The sequence below is a fragment of the Schistocerca serialis genome, chromosome 6, assembly GCF_023864345.2.
Source record: "Schistocerca serialis cubense isolate TAMUIC-IGC-003099 chromosome 6, iqSchSeri2.2, whole genome shotgun sequence".
NCBI lineage: Eukaryota > Metazoa > Arthropoda > Insecta > Orthoptera > Acrididae > Schistocerca > Schistocerca serialis.
In genome coordinates this window covers 620,098,131-620,125,235 of record NC_064643.1, presented here as the reverse complement: position 1 = coordinate 620,125,235, position 27,105 = coordinate 620,098,131, and the positions used below count along the sequence as shown (strand labels likewise).

Below are 27,105 nucleotides of genomic sequence, written 5' to 3'. Positions count from 1 at the left end.
AATATTTGCTGATCTTCTGTCAGGTATTGGTAACACTCATTTTTTACTTTTTCATGTGGTGTTAAGTTAAACTGCGCAGTTTATTTATTGGAGCAATAGTGCTTCACAATATGGTATGTATTGAAGTGGAGCTCTTTAATCATCTTAAGATGGCTCCTCTTCATGTTTAGCTAAGTTCTGATATTTTATCACGCTAGAAAATTCACCCTTTTAGTGTGGTATTTTCTTGTTTTACAGTAAGTGTAATTTCACACTGTACATTGGATAATTTGAGATTAATACCTTAGAAAATGTAAGCAGTTTTCAATAGGTTATTCATAGTACAGTTACTTGCTCTTCATACTAACACTTCATTAGACAATGACTGCTTACAAACCAGTGCCTGTTTGTAGTGGCATTTAGTTGGTGCTACTGACACACTATCTTTTTATCATAACACTTATTTGTTTGGTAACAGTATTGTTCCAGTGGTACTGAATTTACACAGGCTTTTACTTCGTTTGGCCACTTCTTAACTGTAGGCATTGTACTATTTTCAGTATATCCATTGTGGATGACAAACTTTGACTGTGATATAAATTGCAAATTGTACTATTTGTCAAAACTTCCAAAGCAGAATTTTAGTGCAAAAGTTTGGTCACCCAGAACCATGGCTCTCACAGTCTCCAAACTAATTTACAACAGACAACCTCTCTCCTGACAGATGGGTCTCATTGCCATTCATTCTTTCAAACTTCCAGCTCATGACTGTGTTTTGATTTCCTTTGGTTGTGTAACCCTGTTGTTTATCCATTCAAAATCTTACTGTCTGATCATCTGCTTGGTTCACAATATAATACCAAATACATAAAAATATCAATACATCCACAAATTTAGAGAAGTGCCCATAGTACTTAACAAACTTACGTCCAAAAAGCTTGCAGTATTTGAATTCAAGGAAATCATTTCCTACTGTAGCCCATCGACGGTGGGCACAGCAATTTTTTTAAATCCACTGTTACCATTTCACCATCTTATAACACATCACTTAGACATAAAAGTTGTCTTTCTATTGAAAATGGTACTGAACAATTATCTTCTTCCATTTCCTTATAACAATCACAAAAACATTATATATATATATATATATATATATATATATATATATATATATATATATATATATATATATATATATATATATATAGTTATAATAGAGGGAAACATTCCACGTAGGAAATATATATCTAAAAACAAAGATGATGTGACTTACCAAATGAAAGTGCTGGCAGGTCGTTGTGTTTGTTTGTGTGTCTGTCGACCTGCCAGCACTTTCATTTGGTAAGTCACATCATCTTTGTTTATATATATATATATATATATATATATATATATATATATATATGACAGTGCAGTGGTAACCTTATGTCACTGGTTGCAGCATGAGCTTTTAAATAGTCTAGTGATGATCACTGGCTGCCTGAAACCAGTAACATAATTGCATTTGAAATGCTTGTGATAGTTGCCGTAAGCAAATCAAGATACACTTCCCTAGCCCATGGGTTGAGGCTACGCTGATCTTCCTTCTGAAACTGTGGAAGGCATATCTTTAGCCAAATTGATATCACATTGTTGCTCTCTTGAGCTGTACTTGCAGACAGGTCACATAGCATAGCTGAGGGTGATTGTAAAAAGTTGCAAAAAAAAAACAGTAACGCTTCGGGTTTGTAAGGAGTGATGCTGCTGGACAGTGGATGGCTGTAAATAAGTGAATTCTAATGATAAATAATAGTGTGTGTTCTGGCAGTGTGATGGAAGGGCTTAGGTTTGTTGGCTGTCTGGAGAACATTGCCTGCCTACATAAATAGTGCCAACAGTGAAGTACGGGCAAGATAATGTTACAGTGTGTGTGTTTTCTTCATGGTTAGTGTGTGGTATTCTTATTGCTCTTAAAAGAATGCTAAATGCTAAAGAATATGAACATATTTTACATCAGTGTGTACTATGTACAGTAAGAAAACAGTTAGGAGACAGCTAGGACATGAGAGATTGTATCAGGATGACAATGCACCCTGTCATAAAGCAGCATCTGTAAGGCAGTGGTTTGTGGACAACAACATTACTGAAATGATCTGGCCAGCCCAGAGTCTTGACCTGTATCCAGTGGAACACTCTTTTGGGGTGTCTTTGAATACTGACTGTGGTATTGATCCCAGCGTCAAACAACACTACCTTCTCTGGTTTTGGATCATGAGTAAGAAATTGCTGCCATTCCTCCAGACCTGGATACGTGACTGACATTCCCCAGTAGAATTCAGGTTGTCATACAGGGGTAGGGTGGACACACCCCACATTGTTTGCCAATGGCTGTCCAAATACTTCTGATCAGATAGTGAAGGTTAATGTGTTTGGATGGATAGGTGTTTTATTTAAAATTCTTCCTCCTTAAATGAGTAATGTACACAGGAGAGCTTCTGTAGATTTAGGAATGAATGATAAGTGTACTAATTTACTTGATGCTGAAGATAGGGTAATGATGGGTGGCTAGATAGCTTAGTCACCAAGAATATTGCTCACAAAACACAAAGGTCTCAGTTTGAGTTCCAGTTCAGATAACTGCCTTAACGCTGCAAAGTTTCAAAAACACTACGCACTGTGCTGCATCGTAAAAGATACTTCATACATGCATATGATAGTAATCTAAAAATGTTCATAAAGTGAAAGGAATATGAACTCAGTATTTGTTGGTTGCATACAAATGTCACTTTGTTAATCAAGCTGTTGCTCATTGTGAAGGTTTCATTAAATTAGAATTTTTTCTTTTTTTAACTGACTTAACTTGTTATTGACCTGTATTTTATATCTCCATTGTTACTTTTCTTTGCTCTTCTGAAGTACTTCAGATGGTGACTAATTTTTTAGCAAGTTACAGAAACTTTTGGACAAATTAGTGATTCTTTAACAACAGTCACTTCATTACTGTCTGATGTCTTGATCTGGTGGGTGACATGTACATCTTGCAGACTGCATTATTTTAGCTGCTGTTGCATCTGCCTTTGAGAACCCCACTGCAACACTGGAAAAATACAAACTTTGTGAATTATTATGTTTTGTTATCATGTTAGACTTTGAGACTTTGCAATTTCATTTCTGGGATGGTGCATCTTATTGAGGAAAACTAATTAAAAACGCTAATTGGTTACAAACTGACCTACTGTTAAGTTTAAAAACAGCTGACATCACTAAAAAAAAAGAAAATACTCTGTCCATAAATGTTGGATTTTCCCGTGTTCACCATTAGGGACAATTGCTGATTTTTCAGATGTTCATGTTCACAATCCAGAACTAAGTAATACATAAAGCGTTAAGGTACTACTCTATAAATTTACAAGGCATAAAAATATAACTGATGTAATCTGCAGTAAATAATTATGGTAATTTATTTTTTTGAAGGAAATTATTCCAAATGCTTTTGGGATGTTCATACATGTGGTCAACCTTGTGGTGTTGGTGCTGATTCCTATGGTAACAATCAATGTTAAATCAGGAGCATTTAGCTTAGGTAAGTCTTTCATGTTATTTTACTTCTTTGTTAAGACTTAATATATACACTACGTGGTCAAAAGTATCCGGACACCTGGCTGAAAATTACTTAAAAGTTCGTGGCGCCCTCCATCGGTAACACTGGAATTCAATATGGTGTTGGCCCACCCTTAGCCTTGATGACAGCTTCCACTCTCACAGGCATATGTTCAGTCACATGTTGGAATGCTTCTTTGGGAATGGCAGCCTGTTCTTCATGGAGTATTTCACTCAGGAGAGGTATCGATGTTGGTCGGTGGGGCCTGGCACGAAGTCAGTGTTCCAAAACATCCCAAAGGTGTTCTGTAGGATTCAGGTCAGGACTCTGTGCAGGCCAGTCCATTACAGGGACATTATTGCCATGTAACCATTCCACCATGGCTGTGCATTATGAACAGGTGCTCCATTGTGTTGAAAGATGCAATTGCCATCCCTGAAATGCTCTTCAACAATGGGAAGCAAGAAGGTGCCTAAAACATCAATATAGGCCCGTGCTGTGATAGTGTAATGCAAAACAACAAGGGGTCAAGCCCCCTGCATGAAAAACTCGAGCACATCATAATACTTCTGCCTCTGAATTTTACTGTTGGCACTACTCATGCTAGCAGGTGACGTTCACCGGGCATTCGCCATACCCACACCCTGCCATCAGATCGCCACATTGTGTACCATGATTCATCACTCCACACAGTTTTCTCACTGTTCAATGCTTCTTACACCAAACGAGGTGTCGTTTGGCATTTACCAGCATGGTGTGTGGCTTATGAACAGCCATGAAATCAAAGTTTTCTGACCTTCCGCCTAACTGTCATAGTACTTGCAGTGGATCCTGATACAGTTTGGAATTCCTGTGTGATGGTCTGGATAGCTGTCTGCTTATTACACATTACAACCCTCTTCAACTGTTAGCGGTCTCTGTCAGTCAACAGACGAGGTTGGCCTGTATGCTTTTGTGTTGTATGCGTCCCTTCACATTTCCACTTCACTATCACGTTGGAAACAGTGGACCTAGTGATGTTTAGGAGTGTGGAAATCTCATGTGACACCCAATAACCTGACCACATTCAAAGTCCGTGAGTTCTGCGGAGCACCCCATTCTGCTTTCACTATGTCTAATGACTACTGAGGTCGCTGATATGGAGTACTTGGCAGTAGGTGGCAGAAAAATGCACCTAATATGAAAAATGTATGGTTTTGGAGGTGTTCAGATACTTTTGATCACATATTGGAAGTACACTATTGTAGCCCAAATCATTTTCTTAAGGGATTAAAGTTATAATTTTACTTGACAATTGACCAACACAATAAATTGTTTCCTACATACTGTGATTGAATATAGTGTTACTATAAAAATAACTTTTTTCACAGTTGGTGCAACAGCTGTCTGTATGCTATATTCTATATTGTTTTTGAAGCTGTGGTCATATGTACAAGTGAACTTGTGGTGCCGCAGTAGCAGAGCAAATCAAAGAAACACTCTCAGAAGGCAGTCTCTGTCCCTCCAGAACTTTGGTAAACAACTTTTTTTCACAACTTGAATTACTGTAGCACTGTGCTTGCCTCTTGTAAAATACTGAATAGCAGTGGGAAATATTTAATATTAACAAATGGTATCTTTACAGAATCGCTTGGTGTGAAAAATGGAACCATTCACTTCAAAGACAAAAGTCCTCATCCTGATCTAGTTCAGTATCCTGAAAATTTAAATATAAAAGATTTGTATTACTACATATTAGCACCTACTCTATGCTATGAACTTAATTTCCCAAGAACAACAAGGATACGGAAAAGGTACATAATTATTTTTAACTGAACTAAAGTAAACAAATTGTTAAAATGAAAGTTAATAGATATCTCACTTTTCACAGTAGGAAAATCTGTGATTATTTTGTGACAAATGGCCTTCAGTTACATAATCTAAGGTTTAACCCATACTACCTGATGTAAATGTTCAACTAAATATCAAGCTAGCAAAATTTTAAAGCACAGTTTTAGGATATTTCAGATTGCTCTGGTTGGTGTTCTTAAGTGAATGGTCGTCTTGAGTGTTTGGTGTCAGGCTACTTTCACTCACTTCAGCAATACTCATGAGCACAATTAGTATTATCTGCATCTACATGCATATTCTGTGTACCACTGTAGGTGCATGGCAGGGGGTGCATCAGATTGTACCAGTTGTTAGGGTTTCTTCTTCCTGTTCCATTCACATGTGGAGTGAGAAGAATGATTGTTTGAATGCATCTGTGTGTGCAGTAATTTTTATAATGTTATCATCACAATCCCTTTCTGAGCAATACATAGGGTGTTGCAGTGTATTCCTAGAGTCATAATTTAAAGCCAGTTCATGAAACTCTGAGTAGACTTTTTTGGGATAGTTTACTTCTACCCTAAAGAGTCTTCCAGTTCAGTTCGTTAAGTGTGTCTGTTGACAATCTCCCTCAGATTAAACAAACCTGTGACCATTTGTGCTGCTCTTCTCTGTATACATCAAATATCCCCTTTTAGTTCTATTTGGTATGTGTCCCACATGCTTCAGCAGTATTCTAGAACCATTCACATGAGTGATTTCTAAGCAATCTCCTTTGTAGACCGATTGCACTTCCCCAGTATTCTACCAATAAACCAAAGTCTACCACCTGCTTTACCCATAACTGCCCTTACGTAATCATTCCAATTAACATTCCTACAAAGTGTTGCCCCTAGGTATTGGTACAAGTTGGCAGATTCCAACAGTGACTCATTCCTACTTAAGTCATAGGATAGTATGTTTTTTGATTTTGTGAATTGCAAAAGTCTCACATTTCGAGAACATTTAAAGCAAGTTGCCATTCTCTGCACCACTTTCAAATCTTATCAAGATCTGACAGAATATTAATGTAGTTTCTTTCAGGTAGTATGTCATTATAGATAACTGCAACATCTGCAAAAATTCTGAGGTTACTATTAATATTGTTTGCAAGGTCATCAATATTAAACATGAAGAGCAAGGATCCCAACACACTTCACTGGGGCATGCCAGGAGTTAGTTCTACATCTGATAATGACTCTCCATCAGAGATAACATGTTGTGCCTTCGCTACCAAAATGTCCACAATCACATCACAAAGTTTGCTTGGTACCCTTGTATGATCATGCTTTCAACAATAAGTGTAGGTCTGGTATTGAGTCAAATGCTTCAGAGACATCAAGAAATAAAACATTTACCTGAATGCTTTGATACAAAGCTTTCAGTATGTCACATGAGAAAAGTGCGAGTTGGGTTCCACATGACTCTTTCTTATGAATTGCTTCTACCACCTGCTTGCAGACAGGTGTGACCTGTGCACTGTTCTTTTCTCAAGGGATCTGTGCTAGATTATAGATAAAAGATGGGCAAACTCAGCTGGAAATTCAGTATAGAATCTGACAGGGATTCCAGCTGGTCATGGAGCTTTGTACAATTTCAATGATTTCAGCTGCTTCTCAACACCACTGACACTAATACCTAAGTTACTTCATTCATGTTTTAAATGGTATGAAGGTTAAACTGAGTCAGTTCTCATGAATTTTCCGTAGCAAAGGAATATTTGAAAATGGGTTTAAGCATTTCAGCTTTTGCTTTGCTACTGTGTTACAGTTCCTGTCTCATTTGTTAGGGACTGTACACATACTTTGGTGCCACCAACAGCCTTTATGTACCACCAAAATTTATTCGGATTTTGTGAAGTACCATTTCACAATATTCTGATGTGGTAGTCATTGGAGACATCACATATTGCTCTCTTCACAGCTAATCACATTTCATTCAGCATCTGTCTGTCTGTCTGTCTATAGTCTTATGCTCTGTTTACACCTATTATGCAGTAGTCTGTTTCTTTTAGAAGTTTCTATACAGTGACTGTATACAATGGAGGTTCCCTCTCATTATGAACTGTTCTACTGGGTACATCTTTCCAGTGCATGATCAGCTATTCTTCTAAATTTTAGCCATAGTTCCTCTGCATGTTCCTGCTCTGTGCTGAACGTTTAAAGTTCATCATTGGCATATGATACCATTCATTCTTTTATCTGCTTTACTGAACATATATATTTCTGTTTTAGTTGTCCTTTTACTTTGGTAATCATTGTTGCCACAACCATGTCATGGTCACTGGTACCAGTTTTGATGTGGACATCCTAAAAGAGGTCAGGTCTATTTGTTGCCCTGTAATTTTTCCAATTAACTGTTGGATAATTTAAGTATCCACTGATGATTACAGTGTGATTGGGGAACCTATGTACAGGTTAACTAAGGTTTTCTGTAAGGTTTCCTGTTACATCAGGAGATGAGTCTGGTGTGAGATAGGATCCAATTATCATTTTATGACCACACGTGATATTGAGTCTTGCTCAAACACTCACATGCAACTTCAATTTCTACCTTTGTAGATTTGAGTTTCTTGTCTACTGCAACAAATACACCACCTCTGTTTCCCATTTGCCTATCCTTTCAATATACATTTAAATTTTCGTCAGAAATCTCACTATCAATTTCAGGTTTGAACCAGATTTCTGTACCTAGTATTATGTGAGCTTCACTCCATTTGTTGAGTGCCTCAAACTCTGGCACTTTGTTGTGAATGCTTTGGTACTTTAGTATTAGGATTTTAATACACTCACCCACGGGAGGCATCTCTTTTGATCCATGCTGACACCTCTTGGTTTCCTACAGCTGTCATTATCTGGATTAGGAGAGTTGCCTAATCTAAAAAAACTATTGTTTACCCCACACACAGTGGGCTATCAGAGTAGCTGCTTCTGATATGTAGTGAACACCTGGCACATTTAAGGGGACCCTACAATTAAATGCATAATCTTCAGCTGTTAAGCATCCTCTGCTGAAAAGATCTCTTCTAAACTTTTCTCTCTATGTTCTTTAGCTATGTTTCTCCAGAATCCTTTTACATATTTCCTAATGTCATCTGCATTCCTTCTGTCATCTCAATCTTCTTACTACTGAAATCAAACAAACAATATCCTTAATATTTCTCTTTCAATCACCCGTATACAACTCCATGTAACTTTGATTTGTCATAATCATGTCTTCCATTTCAGTTTGATGATTGATTAATTAGGTCATACTAGTCTCTTCTAAGAATTCTCAACATGAAAAATAAATGAAAAAGTAAGTCTTCATTGTTCACTGGTTTTGTATTAGAAGTTTGTGTCTGACCACCACAAACTGATGACTGGTAAACTGATAGTAAACTATCCTTTCCAGACAAACCATAATTTACTTTCAAGAAATTTATTTAGTTCACCAAAACAACTGCAGAGCATTTGCTCTGCTCATTTTGTTGTATGTCCATTCAGTCACTATCATTAGTTAACCCCAAATACAAAAATCATCAAATGATTGTAACTGTTCATTGTTAACTTGCGGTTTTCATGTTATGGCCACACAACATTATCCTTTTAAAGTATATTTTCACACTTGCCCTTTCCAAGTTTTTTAATCTGTTCCTGTTTACTGGCACCAGAGGCAAAAAGTAAAATTTCATGATCGGAATGGAGGAGATTCAGATCTGTTCAGTTAACATAAGTTACTTTTTATTTTCAGTTTAGTGAACTGAAAACTATATATAATGCATCTAGATTTACTTCGTCATATGGTTTCCCTTATTTAATTTCACTTAAAAGTCAAAATTTGCTATGATATTAACCATTTGCACTATGTAATGTAGACTATGGCATCTCTGTATGCTCTTATTTAAGTCACTGCTGCCTGAGCAGTGAGTGCAGAAAACAGAATTGCACAAATCTCTTCATGGAAAAATGAGGCAGCTGATCAACAATTAAGATCTACAATAAAACAGTGTAATTTCATTCAAATATTGTTACATAAACATTACAATACAAAACTTTCCCATTGTGTGAAGTTTTTTTTGGAACTCTTTAGGATGGACTATTTCCATCACTTGAATTGTTTACAAACGAATCACTGTCATCAAAATCATTGACACTTTAATCATTGTCACTGTCCATTTTTCTTAGACATTCCTTTAAAAACTCTACAATCCTTCCTCAGAAAGGACTGCATGCGATGTACTAGCCATTTCACACTTACTAACTTGAAGGTAACCCCCTCTCTCAACAGAACTGCTTCCCTGGATAGCAGTGCTATGCAGCATTGATGACTAGAACAGTCAGATATGTGAATGGAGCATTGAGAGCTACAAAAAATCTTGTTGAGTGAGGCTTGACATAAGACTGTAAAATAAAATTCACATTGTCTAGCACTTCTCAAAATCCTAATTAAATTTCCAAAACCTACTTCACCCAGACAGTCTGAAAAAGAGTTTAAATACTCAAAGCATTGATGAATATCTTCATAAAAGAGAGCACTTTCTAATGTTAGTCTCTTACATTTTGGTGGGGTGGTAATGACACATGCACTACCAGGTGTAATATGATGTCATACTTGTACTTGCTCAATTGTGGGCCAGCTCTTACAGGCTACTCCACTCTCTAATAAACTTTTTACAATCAAGGAGACCTCTACCATGGGGCATTCTTCCCTCTGCCTTCTGCCTCTCCCAGTGGGACTCTTGTCATCTTCATATTGGCCATACTAGGTTGACTCTTCTTTTACTTTGCAATGAGCCCCCCCCCCCTCCCCCCCAGCCATCTCTTTGTAGTTGTGGGACTCCCCTCACACACCACAGAGCTCCAGCCCTTGGAGAGCTACTTCCCTTTCCAAGCTGCAACTCTCTACTTTTTTTTTTCTTTCACCCCTTCCATGGGAAGGTCTCCCTGGTGCTGATCGTGCTTGGATCTGTGCATCATCGTGGACACTTGTTTTCTTTCTGTCATCCTACAACTTTTTAATCTTAACTATAGGACCCCCCTGTTGGGTTTGACTTAATACTCTTTTCCAAATTTTACAGATATACAGATTGTGCAGAAAAGGTCACCCAGTGCAGTGTAAATTCCTCGTTTTTGGTCCTTTCATTCTTTGCACCCTTCTTCTCTTGTAAAGGTACTGTGCCTAAAACTGAGCACAGTAGCCATTCCATTGTGGAGGGTGGGGGCTGAGTGGTGGCGGGCAGCATGGTCGTAAGGTACTTGTGTGGTGGTAGCCCCCAACTACTACACAGGGCTTGCACTGTTGGTGCCCAAGCTGGAAACTCCACACACACGCAAGCCAAAGGAATTTCTGAGAAATGGTTTGCTGGCCAGGTAACTATTAGTGTGGCTGGGTGGTGCCTGTGGGGAGAGCCCTCATTTTGTGAGCGCAGTACCATGATGAAAGATTTGCACATCAAGTGAATTAATCTTTCTTCTGCTGGTGGCTGAAAGGCCACTGCAATCTCTTCAGATGGGAAAGATCATTATAGTGCAGAGAGGAAAGAGAAACAAGAAATGTCTGGGTGTGAAAAGTTTTGTAGTGGTTTCACCTGCTTTACTTTCTTCGTTTGTTGTCCCCGGGGTTGACATACTGGCTGAAAAATCGGGTGTGGAAGTCAAACATGGACTACTTTAAATGATGTACCCAACAAATGCTCAGTTGCATTTCACAGTACTTCAATTTCACTTTTCAAAACCCCCATATCCACATTTAATATGGCCAGTGCACTATTGTTTAACTTTCAATAAGCCTTATTAATAGTTTTCATCCCCCTGCGGGTCCGGGGGTAAGAATAGGCCCTCGGTATTCCTGCCTGTCGTAAGAGGTGATGAAAAGGAGTCTCCAATGTTTCGGCCTTAATGTGATGGTCCCCTAAGGGGTTTGACCGCTCTCTTCAAAATTTTCTGTTAGTGTGTACCATCTGGGGAAGGACGCCTTATGTGTTGCATCATAAATCCATCTTGCCCTAAGATCTGGCACACTCGATATTGTCATGGAGTTGGACTTACACCGAGCTTCCGACCACATCAGCTGCAGTGTGTAATGGGTAGCATACATTCCCTCCACTGTGCACTTCCATCTTCACCCTCACAATATAAATTGATATTAGACATCCGACATCCAGCATGGTAGCCAGCCCGTTATGGTGGGGTCATCATGTACCCTTATGGTGGTAGCCCCCTGAATACACAGGGATTGCACTGCTGATGCCTGAGCTGCTACCTCCCCATGTATGCCAAGGAGTACATGCTTATCTCCATGGGGCATTGGGGCTGCCAGCAAAGGCCATCCGGCCAGGTGATCTTTGCTGCAGCTGGGTGGCACCCGCGGGGAGAGCCCCTGGTCAGAGTGGGTGGCATACAGGGTGGATGACCCACAATGAAGTGTGGTACATCATCTCTAGCTGGTGGGCCTCCACCAGCAGTCTCTAAGCGATCGAGGTCTAACCTCAATGGCAAGAAATACAACCTGAGATCATTTCCCTCCCTGGCCACTCCATGGGAGGAGCGCATGGCTGAAGAAGGTAGTGAAGTTTATTCACCCCGATACCTCATCTGTACTCGAGTTGATGGCGAATGATTTATGTCAACGAAGCCTCAGTTTTTTGTGGAGCATTTAGAGGTCAAGTTTGAGGAGGTGCAGGGCTTGTCCAAAATGCGCTCTGGGTCAGTTTTGATCAAAACAGCATCCTCTGCCCAGTCACGGAGGTTACTCGCTTGTGACAAATTGGGGATGTTTCAGTTACCATCATGCCCAATAAGAGTTTAAACATGGTCCAGGGTATTATATTCCACAGGGATCTTCTTTTGCAGTCAGATGATGAACTGCACGCCATCCTAGAATGACAAGGTGTTCACTACATCCGGCGCGTCCGTCGGGGTCTGAGGGATAATCAGGCAGCCACTGGTGCCTTCATCTTGGCCTTTGAGGGTGACGCCTTACCTGAAAAGGTCAAGGTGATGGTTTACCGCTGTGATGTGAAGCCATATATCCCTCCCCTGATGCGGTGTTTTAAATGCTGGAAGTTTGGGCATATGTCATCCCCATGTACTTCCGGCATCACATGTCGAGATTGTGGACGTCCTTCACATCCCAATACGCCATGTGCCCCGCCTCCCATCTGTGTTAACTGCGGAGAACACCATTCCCCTTGCTTGCTGGACTGTAAGATTTTCCAGAAAGAATGAAAGATAATGGAATATAAGACCCTGGACTGCCTGACCTACACTGAGGCTAAGCGGAAATATGAGAGGCTACATTCTGCACCAATGACATCCACCTATGCCTCCGCTGTGACAACGGTTCTCCCGTCTTCCATGTCATCGTGTACAGCTGGCTCTCTGATCCATCAAATTCCACCTGCCCCCTTGATTGTGGGGGCACTTCACCCCCTGTTGTTCCTGCTCCATCTACTTCAGGAGCAACCCCACCCCACCCCCCCAACCAACCATCGAGGACATCAGTTCCCACTTCCCAGCCGGAGAAGCGTAAGACTTCTGCAGCTACTCTCACCAGGAAGGGGTCGCTTGGGCCCCTCCCTTCCTAGGTTCTGACCTGTGGAAAAGAGGACACCCACCAGTGGCTGAGTGGCTGAAGCAACCACAGGTAGCTGGTCGTAGGGCCTCATGGTCCTAGTCTGTCCCTGAGACTGACCTAGCGAAGCCCTCCCAGCCAGAACCAATGAAGGCACAGCAAGAAAACCAGACAAAGAAGAAGGCACCCAAGAATCCAGCCCTTGGGGTGACACCATTCCCACCACTCTATAAAAGCTCAGCGTCTGAGGACGAGGTAGAGATTATGGCATCCACTGAGGACCTAGATCTTGCCGGACCCTTGGGCGCAATGGATGTCACTTGCACGGGTACTCAATTGGTGGTAGCAGGTGACACAGCGGCATAATCTGCCTCCTCAGTCTCTTCACGCCTTTCTCGGTCATGGACAATGTCATCCTCCAGTGGAACTGCATTGCTCTTCAGGAGCACTGGTTTCCAGTGATGCAAACCCCCGCCCTCCATGGCTATTGGGGTTACTATTATAGGAACCAGGCAGCTTATGAGAGGGTATCTGGTGGCGTCTGCATCTACATCCTTCACACCCTTTACAGCGAGAGTGTCCCTCTACAAACATCTTTAGAGGCAGTCGCTGTTTGGGTGTGGACGCCTCAGGCTATTACTGTCTGCAGTCTCCATCTTCCCCCAGATGATGTCCTGCAGCATGTCCTGGCTGCGCTGATAGCCCAATTGCTGCCACCTTTTCTGTTACTGGGTGACTTAAACGCCCATAACCCTCTGTGGGGTGGATCAGTGGCAAATGGCTGAGGCAGCATTGTTGCGCAAGTGTTGTCACAACTCAATCTTTCCCTTTTAAATAATGGTACCTTCACACATTTCAGTGTGGCAAATGGCATGTACTCAGCCATCAACCTTTCGATCTGCAGCCCTAGCCTATTACCATCTGTCCAATGCAATGTGGACGACGACTTGTGTGGTAGTGACCATTTGCCAATCTTTCTGTCACTGCCACAGCGTCACTCTTCTGGTCGCCCCTGTAGATGGGCTGTGAATAAGGCTGACTGGGACTTGTTCACCTCCATTGACACTACTGAGCCTCTTTCCGATGACGCCATTGATGTGGTGGTTCACTCGGTCACCACCGGCATCGTTACTGCCGCAGAATCTGCCATTCCCTGTTCTTCTGGGTCCCCTCAGTGGTGGACTGTGCCTTGTTGGTCGCCAGCGATCACTGAGGCGATTAAAGATTGCAGGCGGGCCCTCCAATGACACAAGCGGCATCCCTCATTGGAACACCTCATAATCTTTAAACGGCTCCGTGCGATAGCGCGCCACCTCATTCGCCGATGCAAGCAGGAGTGCAGGGAAAGGTATGTCTCCACTATTGGCCTCTGTACCTCTCCATCGCAGGTTTAGGCCAAGATCAGGCAAATTTATGGGTATCGGACCCCTGTCAGCGTACCTGCGCCTTTTCTGAATGGAGTGGTCTGTACTGACTCCGCCACACTTGCAAACCACTTAACGGAGCATTTTGCTCAGAATTCTGCTTCTGTGAATTACCCGCTGGCCTTCTGCTCCCTGAAAGAGCGGTTGGAATGTCAGAGCCTTTCATTTCACACACGCCACCCTGAATCATACAATGTTCCGTTCAGTGAGTGGGAATTCCAAAGTGCTCTAGCCACTTGTCCTGATACGGCTCCCGGGCCCAATTGCATCCACTGTCAGATGCTCAAACACCTCTCAGTGGACTGCCAGCGATGCTTCCTAGACCCTTACAACCGTATCTGTTGCAATGGTGGGAAAGCATCGTAATCCCTGTTTTGAAACCTGGCAAGAACCCACTGGATGTCGATAGCTACTGCCCCATTAGCATCACCAACATTCTCTGCAAACTATTTGAACAAATGGTGAGCTGGAGGTTGTGTTGGCTCCTGGAGTCTCGGGGCCTTCTGGCTCCCTCCCAGGGTGGTTTCCGCCAAGGCTGCTCAACGACAGATAATTTGGTGTGCCTTGAGTCTGCTGTCTGCATGGCATTTTCCAGGCACCAACACCTGTTCGCCATGTTTTTTGGTTTACAGAAGGCCTACGACACGACCTGGCACCAACACATCCTTGCCATACTGCATGAGTGGGGCCTCCGTGGCGAATTTTATACGAAACTCTCTCTCCCTACATACCTTCTGTGTTAAAGTAGGAGGCTTCTTTAGCTCCTCCCATATAAAAGAGAATGGGGTCCTGCAGGGCTCTGTATTGAGTGTTCCCCTGTTTTTGGTCGCTATAAATGGCCTAGCAGCAGCTGTGGGGCCATCAGTGTCGCCCTCCTTGTACACTGACAATTTCTTCCTTTATTTCAGTTCCTCAACCATTGGTGTTGCTGATTGCCGACTACAGGGAGCCATTCAGAAAGCGCACTCATGTGCTCTTGACCACGGGTTTCACTTCTCTGCCAACAAGACCTGCATTTTGCACCTCTGTTGGCGACCCTGCCCTTTTTCTTGATGGCCTTCTACTATGGGTATTCAAAATGTATCGCTTTTTAGGACTGGTTTTCGACGCCCGACTAACATGGCTCCCCAACATTCGACAGCTTAAGCGGCAGTATCTTAACGCCCTCTGCTGTCTGAGCAACACCACTTGGGCGGCAGATCGCTCTACATTGTTGCAGCTCTAAACAGCCCTAGTTCAATCACGACTTGACTATGGGAGTGTAGTGTATGGCTCGTCAGTGCCCTCAGCACTGAAGCTGCTTGATCCTGTACACCACTGCGGGGTCTGTCTAGCGATGGGCGCTTTTCGAACGAGTCCAGTGGCCAGTCTACTAGTGGAGGCTTGAGTCCCTCCATTGCACATCGGGTGCTGCCAACTGCTCACCCACTATGCAGCGCATGTCCATAGCTCTCCTCAGCATCCGAATTAGTCTTTTGTTCCCAAACACTGTGATTCATCTCCCACAATGGCAGACTCAGTCAGGGATCATGATCGCTGTATGTGTCCATTCCCTACTGTTGGAACTAGAGTCCTCTCCTTTGCAGCATCCCATGTGGATCCAAACACACTTGCCTCCATGGTGTATTCCTCGGCCAAAACTATGGCTGGACGTATCGCATTTTCATAAGGACTCTGTTCCTCCTCAGGCACTCGGCAGTCGCTTCTACTCAATCCTTGACAAGTCCCAGGGTTCTGAAGTCATATATACTGACAGCTCACTGGTTGATATTCGCATAGGCTTTGCCTATACTCACTCGGCCCATATCGAACAGCGCTCTGTGCCGGATGGCTGCAGTGTCTTCACTGCCGAGCTGGTGGCCATCTCTCATGCCCTTCAACATATTCGTTTCTGCCCTGGCGTGTCCTACATATTACATATTATGCAGTGATTCGCTGAGTGGGTGCAACCGACACCATCCTCTCACAGCTTTTATCCAGGAGTCAGTTTGTGCCCTCGAAAGATCTGATCGATCAGTAGTCTTTGTTTGGACCCCGGGACATGTTGTAATCCCAGGAAATGAGCTTGTTGACAGACTGGCCAAACAGTCCACTCGTAAGCTGCTTCTGGAGATTGGAATACCTGAACCTGACCTCCAATCGGTGCTATGCCACAAAGTTCTTAGGATTTGAGATGCTGAATGGTGTGGCTTGGCTACACCCAATAACCTCCATGCCATCAAGGAGAGCACAAATAATTGGAAGTCTTCTCTGTGGGCTTCTCGCAGGGACTCTGTGGTCCTCTGCTGCCTTCACATTGGCCTCCCTTGGCTGATGCATGGTTATCTTCTCCGGCGTGAGTCCCCACCATGTTGTTGCTGCAGTTCACGTTTGACAGTGGCCCACCTTCTGGTGGACTGTCCACATCTTGCCACTCTAAGAGTGAATTTTAATCTCCCTGACTCCCTTTCTTCAATTTTAGGAGATGACACCTCCACGGCTAACTTGGTTTTAAATTTTCTACATGACGCTGGTTTTTATTCTTCCATTTAAGTTTTCATTCCTGTCCTTTGTCTCCCTGTCTTCTCTACCCTAGTACTTTCAGGTTAGAGGTTTTAATGTGTTGCAGAGTGGCTTGCTCATCCTTTTTTATCCTCGTGATCAGCCAGCCCTGGACATCTACTCTCCTGTTTTAAGCTATTCTGTCTGTTCCTTGTCTGTCTATGCTTTTCTTGTCATCTGTTGTCTCTAGTGTGTTCAACTTCGTGTTTTTTGTCCATCTTGAACTCATATGGTTTGTCCTGTATGTTTTCCGTTTTATCCCATGGACTTTGTTCGATGGAACAAGGAACCAATGACCATGTAGTTTGGTCCTTTTAAACATCAAACCAACCAACCAATAGTTTCCAAGTGAACCTCCACATACTGCTACAATAGTTTACTGTTGAACACCTATGAGCAGCAAAAACATAATCACATAATTTAGTTCTTTCAGAATAATCAGGTACATATGGAACAAACACTGTCATTGCTTTAACATATGGCCTACTGGCGTAACACTTATTTAACTGCTAAGTTGACGCATCGTTGTCATTCTAATCAACACTGGTTCCTCGTCTGAAACTTGGCTGTGGAATGAGTGTCTCCTGACCAAAAATTGGGCCCCTACATATAATCACAATAATTGGTGCTGAAACTACCGTATTTACTCGAGTCTAAGCCGCACTTTTTTCCGGTTTTTGTAATCAAAAAACCCGCCTGCAGCTTAGAATCGAGTGCAAAGTAAGCGGAAGTTCTGAAAAACGTTGGTAGGTGCCGCCACAACTAACTTCTGCTGTCGAATTATGTAGCGCCACACAGGCATGCTTTGCAGTCACAAAGGTACTGGCGACAAAACCTCTGCATCAGCAAAAAAAAAGAAAAAAAGGTGTAAGACGAGCTTTTTTTCACGGCCCCGAGTTTCGACCACTGCATTTTCATACATTATCCAACGAAGTAAATACAAATTCCGTATTGTTCATCTTCGAATGTAGCAGCATTTCAACGTACTACGAAACTCTGACTGGCAAGATTGTTTGGGATGTTTGTCAATATGGCCAAATCTACGTTCTAAATTTTTTCCTACCTGTGACAAGAGATCGTTGCTAATAAGAACTTTTATGAATTGTGAATCGCATGCAGTATTCTTTTCATCATAAGAATAATACCGTACGAATATAAACATGTTGCCATGTATTCTTTTGTGTTTGCTGCTATCTCATTTAAATCCTGTCTGCCTAATAAACTACGAAACTAGGGTAAGACTACAGCAAACGCGGAATAATATAAATATCATGCCATGTTTATATTCGTATTGTTCTTATGCCTAATAGTGATACAGTCAGAAATGAAGCACGACAATTGACAAGATTTTTAAATCTAAGATGACTAATTTCTGTGCAGAATGTAATGTACTACAGAGGCGTCTGCAAAGATTTTCAACCTGAGAAAAATTTTCGCTAAACTCTCGTTCAGAACATCATCTATCATACACAGTCTATTATTTGGTTCTTGTTGATCATTATCAAAGAAAGCAGCAGTGTAAGTAACAGCAAATAGCAAGCAGTCTCTTGCCATTGTTTCGCTAATGAGACAATTCCTCTTTTTTAAAAAAAAAGCGGTGGTAGCGCGCGCATAAGCAAGCCATGCCGCGAGCGGCGACAGGTCGTAAACACTCAGTATCAGAATGCGACAAACAATGCATGACACAGTACAGTAATGCATTTTCAGCTTAGAGTGACATAAACATCTATAACAAAGAGAACGACACTTACCAGATCAAAGAAAAACAAGCAATCAATTCAAACCAGACGAAGCACGTGAAAAAGGAATGGTACCCGTATAAATAGGTACGGAGCACCTGACGCATAGCAATGGCTACATGGTAAAGCTTAACTGCTAAACTTAAGACTCGAACCAAACTACTGTAGTCACTCATTCGACCTAAATTGTGTCTCATATTACAGTGGACCAGCTTTGTTTCAATTTGGATGTGCGACCTAAAACTTTTCTCTCCCTTGGAATTTCGAGTCTCAAATTTCAGGTGTGGCTTAGAATCAGGAAATTTTTTTTTCCTTGATTTCGAGTCTCATTTTTCAGGTGCGGCTTAGATTTGAGTGCGGCTTAGATTCGAGTAAATACGGTACACACTGTTCAAAGTTTAATTTACAGAAATTACAATTTAAACTTAACTCATTAGATTAGCTGAATACATAAAAAAAATTCCATGTTTAACAGTTTCTTCTACAAGGGTTAAGCTGAATTATTTGTTTAAATCATGAAATTAACAAATATAGTTACATAAACAATGCTTTTGAGAAAACTGTTAATTACTTTTGAATTAATTAAGGTCCGGCTTTGCTAACATGTTTTAGAATATAGGCAAATAAATACTTCAATAATACTATTAGTTGTTCCTCCAAATGTTTATAACTAGTACAGAATTTATATTTGCTTATACCTCAACAATAGAATTTAAGTTAAGAAACAATTACTGATTTCACCCTGCAACAAAAGATACTAACAAGGAATAGTCAAAATAAATTAGAAAATCAATTACATACATAAAACTAAGCACAAAATTAAATTTGGTGTTATTTTCTTTAAAACTGAGTGCCAACCTTTCTCTTTTATGGAAATGCAGATTATATTCATGAATGTCAAAGGTAATTAGTTAAAATTAAAAAAAAATGAAGTTAAGTAGGTAGATGGCAAAACAAGAGGGGAAGTAAAATTATCCCAGCTTGCTTCGTCACAGTTTCACCCAATACTAGGCATGAACTTGGACTGATGGGGATGCTTACACGCAATGAAACCGTTATTTTCTTTTGAAAACAAATTTGGGTCAGTTGAGTTTCTAGGAAAAATACGAAATGGTTTGTTATTGTTTGTTATTCCTCCGTAGCCCAATCTCCAGTTCTTCAGATAAGTGATTATCTGTGACATACCTGTGACCGTTGCCCTCCACACACAACTTTGATCATCCAAGGAAACATCTTCCACAGAGATCTTGAGTTCCAAAGAGAAGAGCTCTGGACTAATCTTCAGTGGTGATGAATAAACTTTATCAGATGTGTCCAAAAAGGGACGAAGGATAATCGTACAGATACAGGTGCATTTATCTTAATCTGTGAAGGGAATGTCCTCACAGAGAAAGTTAAGGTCATGGTGTACAGGTATGATGTGAAACCATGTCCCCCATCATACGAGGTGCCTCAAATGTTCATGCTTTCGGCACACATCACCCTGCTTCACAGTAGAATCAAAATGCGGCAGCTGTGGACGATCTCACCACCAAGCTAGTCCTTGTGAACATTGACCTTTTGCATGTCAACTGCATGGATCACCACCCCTCACAATCACCAGTTTGCCCAGGTTTAAAGAAAGAACAGGTCATACATGAATACAAATCTATTGAGTGTCTTTCATATACTGAGGCTGGAAGAAATATGAATGCCTACATGCTGTGGATATGACAGTCAATTACATCACAACGATCAGTCCCCCAACCCACACCACCTCCACTTGCACCAAGCTGTACCTCTGACTGCCGCCCCCCCCTCCCCCTCCCCCTCCAATGGTTAATGCAGTATGTTCTTCAGGAACCACTTCCCCCACCCAGCCACAGAAGCATTCATATTCAGTGTCAACCAATGACCCCTCAGGATCCCTCTCCCTGGCAACCCGTGGACCAGAGGCCTGACGCCAGACAATGGCTGAAGGAATCACAGCCTATGGAGATCCAGGGCTGTCCACTGTCCACTCTTTAGCCCCCCCCCCCCCCCCTTGCAGGTCTGGGGATTATAACAGGCCTGAAGTATTCCTGCCTGTCATAGGTGATAACTAAAAGGACTCTCCAACCTTTTGGCTTACTAAGTTGTGGTTCGCTTTCCATGTTTCATGTTTGACCTCCATCTTTCCAAAGTACAGACCATTTGGGGAAGGACACCTTATATGATGCACGAGATATCCATAGTGCGATTTGATCTTCTGCAGCCAGCTGGAGTGGCCGAGCGGTTCTAGGCACTACAGTCTGGAACTGCGTGACCGTTGTGGTTGCAGGTTCAAATTCTGCCTCAGGCATAGATGTGTGTGATGTCCTTAGGTTAGTTAGGTTTACATAGTTCTAAGTTCTAGGGGACTGATGACTTCAGAAGTCAAGTCCCATAGTGCTCAGAGCCATTTTTGACCTTCTGCACCTCTTATTGTTGTGGCTCTGCCACTTCACCCACAATGCAGCTATATACCTTCCAGGGTACATTGTCCTCTTCTGTTGTCCACTACCTTCTTTTGCTCCCATGACAACATTGGATTTCTCTGCACCCAATATCCAGTACAGCAGCCAATCCATCATGGAGGGCTGTAAAGTACCATCTTGGTTGTAGCTGCTGACTACACAGGGATCACACTACTGATGCCTGAGCTGCAACCTCCCCTCACATATGCCAAGAAGTAGTTGCCCAACATCCTGGGGCATTGGGACTCCCAGCAATGGCTATTGCGCCAGGTGGCCTTTGCTGTGGGTGGGTGGTGCCTGTGGGAAGAGCCCCTAATCTGCATGGGTGGCATCAGGGCAGATGACATGCAATGAACTGTACAAAGTCATGTTTTTCTGGGGACCGAATGGTCCCAGATGTCTCTAAGACAGGGAAGGTAGAATTCATTGCTGTGACATATGACCCCAAGTTGTCCTCCCTCCCTAGTTACCCCACAGGAGGAAAGCAGAGCTATGGAAAGAAGTCTTATTTGTCTTGTTATTTAGTGTGCAGCAGAACTGATGGGGACTCCTTTCTGGATATGAGGCCTATTTTTTGTTGAACATCTGGAGGATGTGTTTGGATAAGTGACAGCATTGTCCAAAATGCACAATAGGTCGGTCCTTATTCAGAGGGCATCCCCAGCCCAGACCTAGGCATTACTTGCCTGTGACAAGCTGGGTGATATTCCTATTTCAGTCAGTCCCCATAACAGCCTCAACATGGTGCAGGGAATTATTTTTGATCGTGACCTCCTGCTGCAGTCTGACAATGTGCTATGTGCCAATTTAGAATGATTTAGCCTTCACTTTGACCAGCATGTCTATAAGGGGCCTAAAGATAATAGGGTTGCCACCAGTGCCTTCATCTTGGCATTTAAGAGCAATAACCCCCCACCCTTCCCCCAGCTGGAGAATCAACAGCCTCCCCTGGCTCCTATTGCATGGAAGGGGTCCTTTGGCGCACTTTCTTCAAATGTCTCCACCAATGACATGGTGGACACTCACCAGTGGCTGAAGGAGCTACAAGCTGCTGGATGAAAGGCTTCATGGTCTTCCTCCATACCTGAAGCTACTTCGGAGAAGTCCTCCCAGCCTGCCCCTAAAGAGAAGTGAGAGAGCAAGCAGGTGAAGTAATAGTCTGCCAAGAAACAGGAAACTTCAGTAGTCCCCATATCACCACTTGTGACAAAGCAAGCTGGGATATTTTTACTTCCCCTCTTGTTTTGCCATCTGCCTTTTTAAATTTGTTTTTTTCATTTTTGACTAATTACTATTAACATACATGAGTATAATCTGCATTTCCATAAAAGAGAGACTGGCCCCCACTTTTAAAGAAGATAACACCAGATCTAATTTTGTGCTTATTTTATGTATGTAACTGATTTTCTAATCTATTTTGAGTATTCCTAGTTAGTATCTTTTATTATAGGGTGAAATCAGTATTGTTTCGTAACTTAAATTCTATTGTTGACTTATAAACAAATATAAATTCTGTGCTAATTAAACATTTGGGAGACAAAACAATAACATTCTTTAAGTGTTTATTTGACTCTATTCAAAAACATGTTAAGAAGCCAGCCCTTAATTCCAAAATAATTAAGTTTTGTCAGAAGTATTATGTAATATTTGTTAATTTCATCATTGAAACAAATAATTCAGCCTAACCCTTGTAGTAGAAGAAACTGTTAAAAGGAACAAATTTTTTGATATATTCAGTTAGTTTAATGAGTTAAGTTTTAATTGTAATTTCTGTGAATTTAACTTTGAACTTATTCATACCTATTATTGTGAGGATATATAAGGGCCTGATTTTTGGTCCCGAGACGGTCAGTCCGTGGCAGTTTTTCAGACAAGAACTTGTGTTCGTTAGAACAACAATGCATCAAATTAACTGTGAAATAAGTGTAACACAATTAGGCCATGTGTTAAAACAATGAGTGTCTGTTCAATATGTACTGCAATATTCTGTAACACTTGTGAACTGTGTGGTTAGGTTTTTACTACTCGTAGATGTTCAATAGTAAACTACTCTAGCAGTGTGTGGATGTTTGCCTGCAAACTATTAACAAGGCTTATCAAAAGTTATACAATAGTGCACTGGCCATAAAACTGTATTATTGTGGGATTGTGAATAGTAAAACTAAAATCTGAGTGACAGAAGTGTGCACTTGTCAGCTACATCATTTAAAGCAGTCCATGTTTGACTTTCAGCCTACAATTTTTCAACCAGTAAAGCAATGCAGTACATACACAGAGGAGACAAATGAAGAAAAAAAAAAGGCGGGCGATCCATCGCACAATCCCTATCAGGCCTGGATCAGAGGATGTTGGGGATTTTAGCATCCCCTGAGGACCTGACTCTTGCTGACTTCTCAGCCACAATGGAAATGGAGACAAATACTCAACTGGTGGTGGCAGGTGACACTGAGACATAATCTGCCTCCTTGATCCCTTCATCCCCTTCCAGACGACAGACAGCATCACCCTCCAGTGGGACTGTGGTTGTTGTTTCTCCCACCTGGCTGAGTTATGACAACTTTCAAGTGTTACACCTGCTTTTTGTGTTGCCCTTCAGGAAACCTGGTTTCCTGCAGTGTGGACCCCCGCTCTTCGTGACTATTGGTTGTACTGCAAAAACTGTACTGCCTGTGACACTGTCAAGTGGGGTCTGTATCTATACCCTTAACTCTGTCTGTAGCAAACTTGTGCCTCTTCAAATCCCTTTACAAGCTGTGGCTGTCAGGGTGAGGGCAACGCAAAAAATTACCATCTGTAGAATCTACTTTCCTCCAAATGGTGAAATGCTGCACCACATATTGGCTGCACTAATTTTCCAACTCCCCTCCCCTTTTCTGCTTATGGGTGACTTTAATGCCCATAACCTGTTGTGGAGGTGAACGAAGATTACTGGCCGTGGGAAAGATGTCAAGGATATACTTACTAACTCAACTCAACCTTTGCCTCCTCAATACAGGTGCCACCACTCATTGCAGTGTGACACACAGCACATGCTTGGCCATTGTTCTCTCTATTTTCAGTCCTGGCCTTCTCCTGTCTATCCACTGTAGAGATCATGACAACCTGTGAGGTACTGATCACTTTTCACCCAATGTTCCTCACCTGGATGCATGCCCAGATGGGCTCTTCCCAAGGCTAACTGGGATGCTTTCACCTCTGTTACCCCTGTTGAATCTCTGTTGCATGGCCCCATCGATGAGGTGATACAGACGATCACCACTACCATTGTTGCCGCAGTTGAATCAGCAACCCCTTGTTCCTCAGGTTGCCCCTGGTGAAAGTAAATGCCTTAATGACATTTAGAATTCACTGTGGCCATTAGACACCATAGGTGGGCTCTCCAATGACATAAGCATCACTCATCCCTGGAGCACCTCACTGCCTTCAAACAGCTCTGTCCCTGGGTCCACCAACTCATCAAATGATGGAAGCAGGAATGTTGGGTAAGATAAATCTCCAACACTGGAACATGAACCTTTACTTACCAGGTTTGGACCAAGCTCAGATGCCTTCACAGTTATTGGACCCCTGCAGGTGTCCCTGGAATTTCCACACTTGGAACTGTATCCGCCAATTCAGTCATAATAGTAGGGGGTCTGGCTGAGCACTATGCTCACACCTCTGTGGCTGAGAATTACAGCTGTGCCTTTCATCTTCTCAAACAGTGGGTGGAACACATCATCTATTGTTTGCTACATGCCACCCTGAGCCATATAATGCTCCATTCAGAGAATGGGAATAGTTCAGTGCTCTTACCGACTGTCCTGACATGTCCCCTGAACCAGACCACATCCATTTCCAAATGATTAAACATCTGTTAGCAGATTACCAGCACTGCCACCTTGCTGTCTTGAACTGCATCTGGAACACTGGTGAATTTCTGTTAGTGGTGGGAAGTATCATTGTTCCAGTGCTAAATCCTGGTGAAAATGAGCCAGGTGTGGGTAGCTACCAGCCTCATCAACATTCTGTACAGGCTGCTGGAACATGTCACCCAGCGGTTGTGTTGGCTTCTTCAGTCTAGGGGGGGCATCTGACTCTGTCCCAGGTCAGTTTCTGCCAAGGGCAGTCCACCACTGACAACTTGATCCACGTGGAGTCTACCATCCAATTGGTCTTTTCCTGGCAACAACACCGTATTGCCATGTTTTTTGACCTGATGAAAGCATACAATGCAACTTGGCTACACCACATCCTTGATACTCTGCATGAGTGGGGCCTCTGGGATCCACACCCAATTTTTATACGGAACTTCCTGTCACTCGGCACTTTGAGTTTGGGTCAGTGCTTCCCACAGTCTGTTCCATATCCAGGCAAATGGGAACCCACAGGGCTCTGTCCTGAGTATCCCCCTCTTTTTAAGTGCCATTTATGGTTTGCACTAGCAGTGGGATCCTCCCTATCTCCCCTCCTATATGCTGATGACTTTTGTATTTCCTTCTGCTTCTCATCTATTGGTGTGGCTGAACATCGACTGCAGAAAGCCACATAAAAAGTGCAGTCGTGGTGCCCTCAATCATGGCTATCAATTTTCACCTGCCAAGACTTAAATCATGCACTTCTATCATTGTCGTACTGTCTATGCCCATCTGGAACTTTACTTCGATGACCAACTATGTAATGTATTGGAGACTTACTGCTTTTTGGGACTGTTCTTTGACTCCTGCTTAACTTGGCTTCCCTATCTTTGCCAGCATAAGGAAAAGTGCTGGCAGCATGTTAATATTATTCAATGCCTGAGCCACACCAACCGGGATGCTGATTGCCCTAGAATGCTGCAGCTGTAAAAAGCCCTTGTGCAGTCCCGTCTTGACTATTGGAGCCTGATGTATGGTTCAGCATCACCCTCAGTGATGAAATTGCTGGACCCTACACACCACTGTGACGTCTGACTTAGGACAGGAGCTCTCCAAACCAGCCCAGTGTACAGCCTCCTCATAGAAGCTGGCGTTCCTCCATTGCGGATTAGGCGACAGCAACTGCCCATGTCATAGTTCCCCTCACCATCTAAATTACCATCTCCCTTTTTCCCTAACATGATGATCCATCCCCCACAATGCTGGCCCAGATCAGTGATTCTAATTGCAGTCCATGTCCAGTCACTTCTAATTGCACTTGACAGTTTCCCTCAACGAGCTTTCCAGCGGGTCCATTCACGTATTTTTCCATGGTCCATGCCTTGACTAAAGCTTCATCTGGATGAATTGCAAGACTCGAAAAGCTCAGTTCCACCTGAGGCCCTCTGCCAGTAATTTTTATCTATTCTCAGCCAGTTCCAGGGCTCAGAAATAGTCTGCACCAATGGCTCGATGGTCACATTGGCTTGCTTATGCTCACTTTGGCCATACTGAACAGTGCTCCTTTCAGGATGGCTGCAGTGTTTTCACTGCAGAGTTGGAAATAATCTCTAGTACTCTTGAGCCAATATGCTCCTGCACAGGTCAGTCCTTTGTCATCTGTAGTGACTCCTTAATCAGCCTACAAGCCCTCGACCAGTGCTTCCCTCACTGTCCTTTGGTAATGACTATCTAGGAGTCACTTCATGTCCTCAGATACAGTGGACATTAAGTGTCCTTCATTTGGACCCCAGGGCATGTCGGGATCCCAGGCAATGCCTTCATGACAGGCTGGCCAATGGGCTATCAGCTAACCAACTCTGGATATTGGCCTGCCAGAGACTGATCTCTCATCGCTCCTTCACAGTAAAGTTTTCACCATCTGGAATACTTAATGGTGCTTACTCAGTACACTAAATAAACTATGTTTTATCAAGGAGACAACAAATGTGTGGCTGTCATCCATGCGAGCCACTCACAGGCACTCTGTTGTCCTTCGTCGGCTCTGCATCGGCCATCCTTGGCTAACTCATGGCACCTCCTCCGTCGTGAGGACCCTTCATGGTGTTGCTGTGGTTTCCACATGACTGT

At 42.6% G+C, this 27,105-nt stretch overlaps 1 protein-coding gene across 1 annotated transcript in view; it reads left to right on the top strand.

Moving 5' to 3' along the window:
* LOC126484397 (diacylglycerol O-acyltransferase 1) overlaps window positions 1-27,105 on the top strand; it is a 127,533-nt gene that overhangs the window by 76,301 nt on the left and 24,127 nt on the right. The window contains exons 5-7 of the mRNA XM_050107896.1: window positions 3,433-3,541; window positions 4,930-5,073; window positions 5,184-5,352. Coding sequence (XP_049963853.1) covers window positions 3,433-3,541; window positions 4,930-5,073; window positions 5,184-5,352 — 422 coding nt within the window. The remainder of the gene's footprint in view (window positions 1-3,432; window positions 3,542-4,929; window positions 5,074-5,183; window positions 5,353-27,105) is intronic.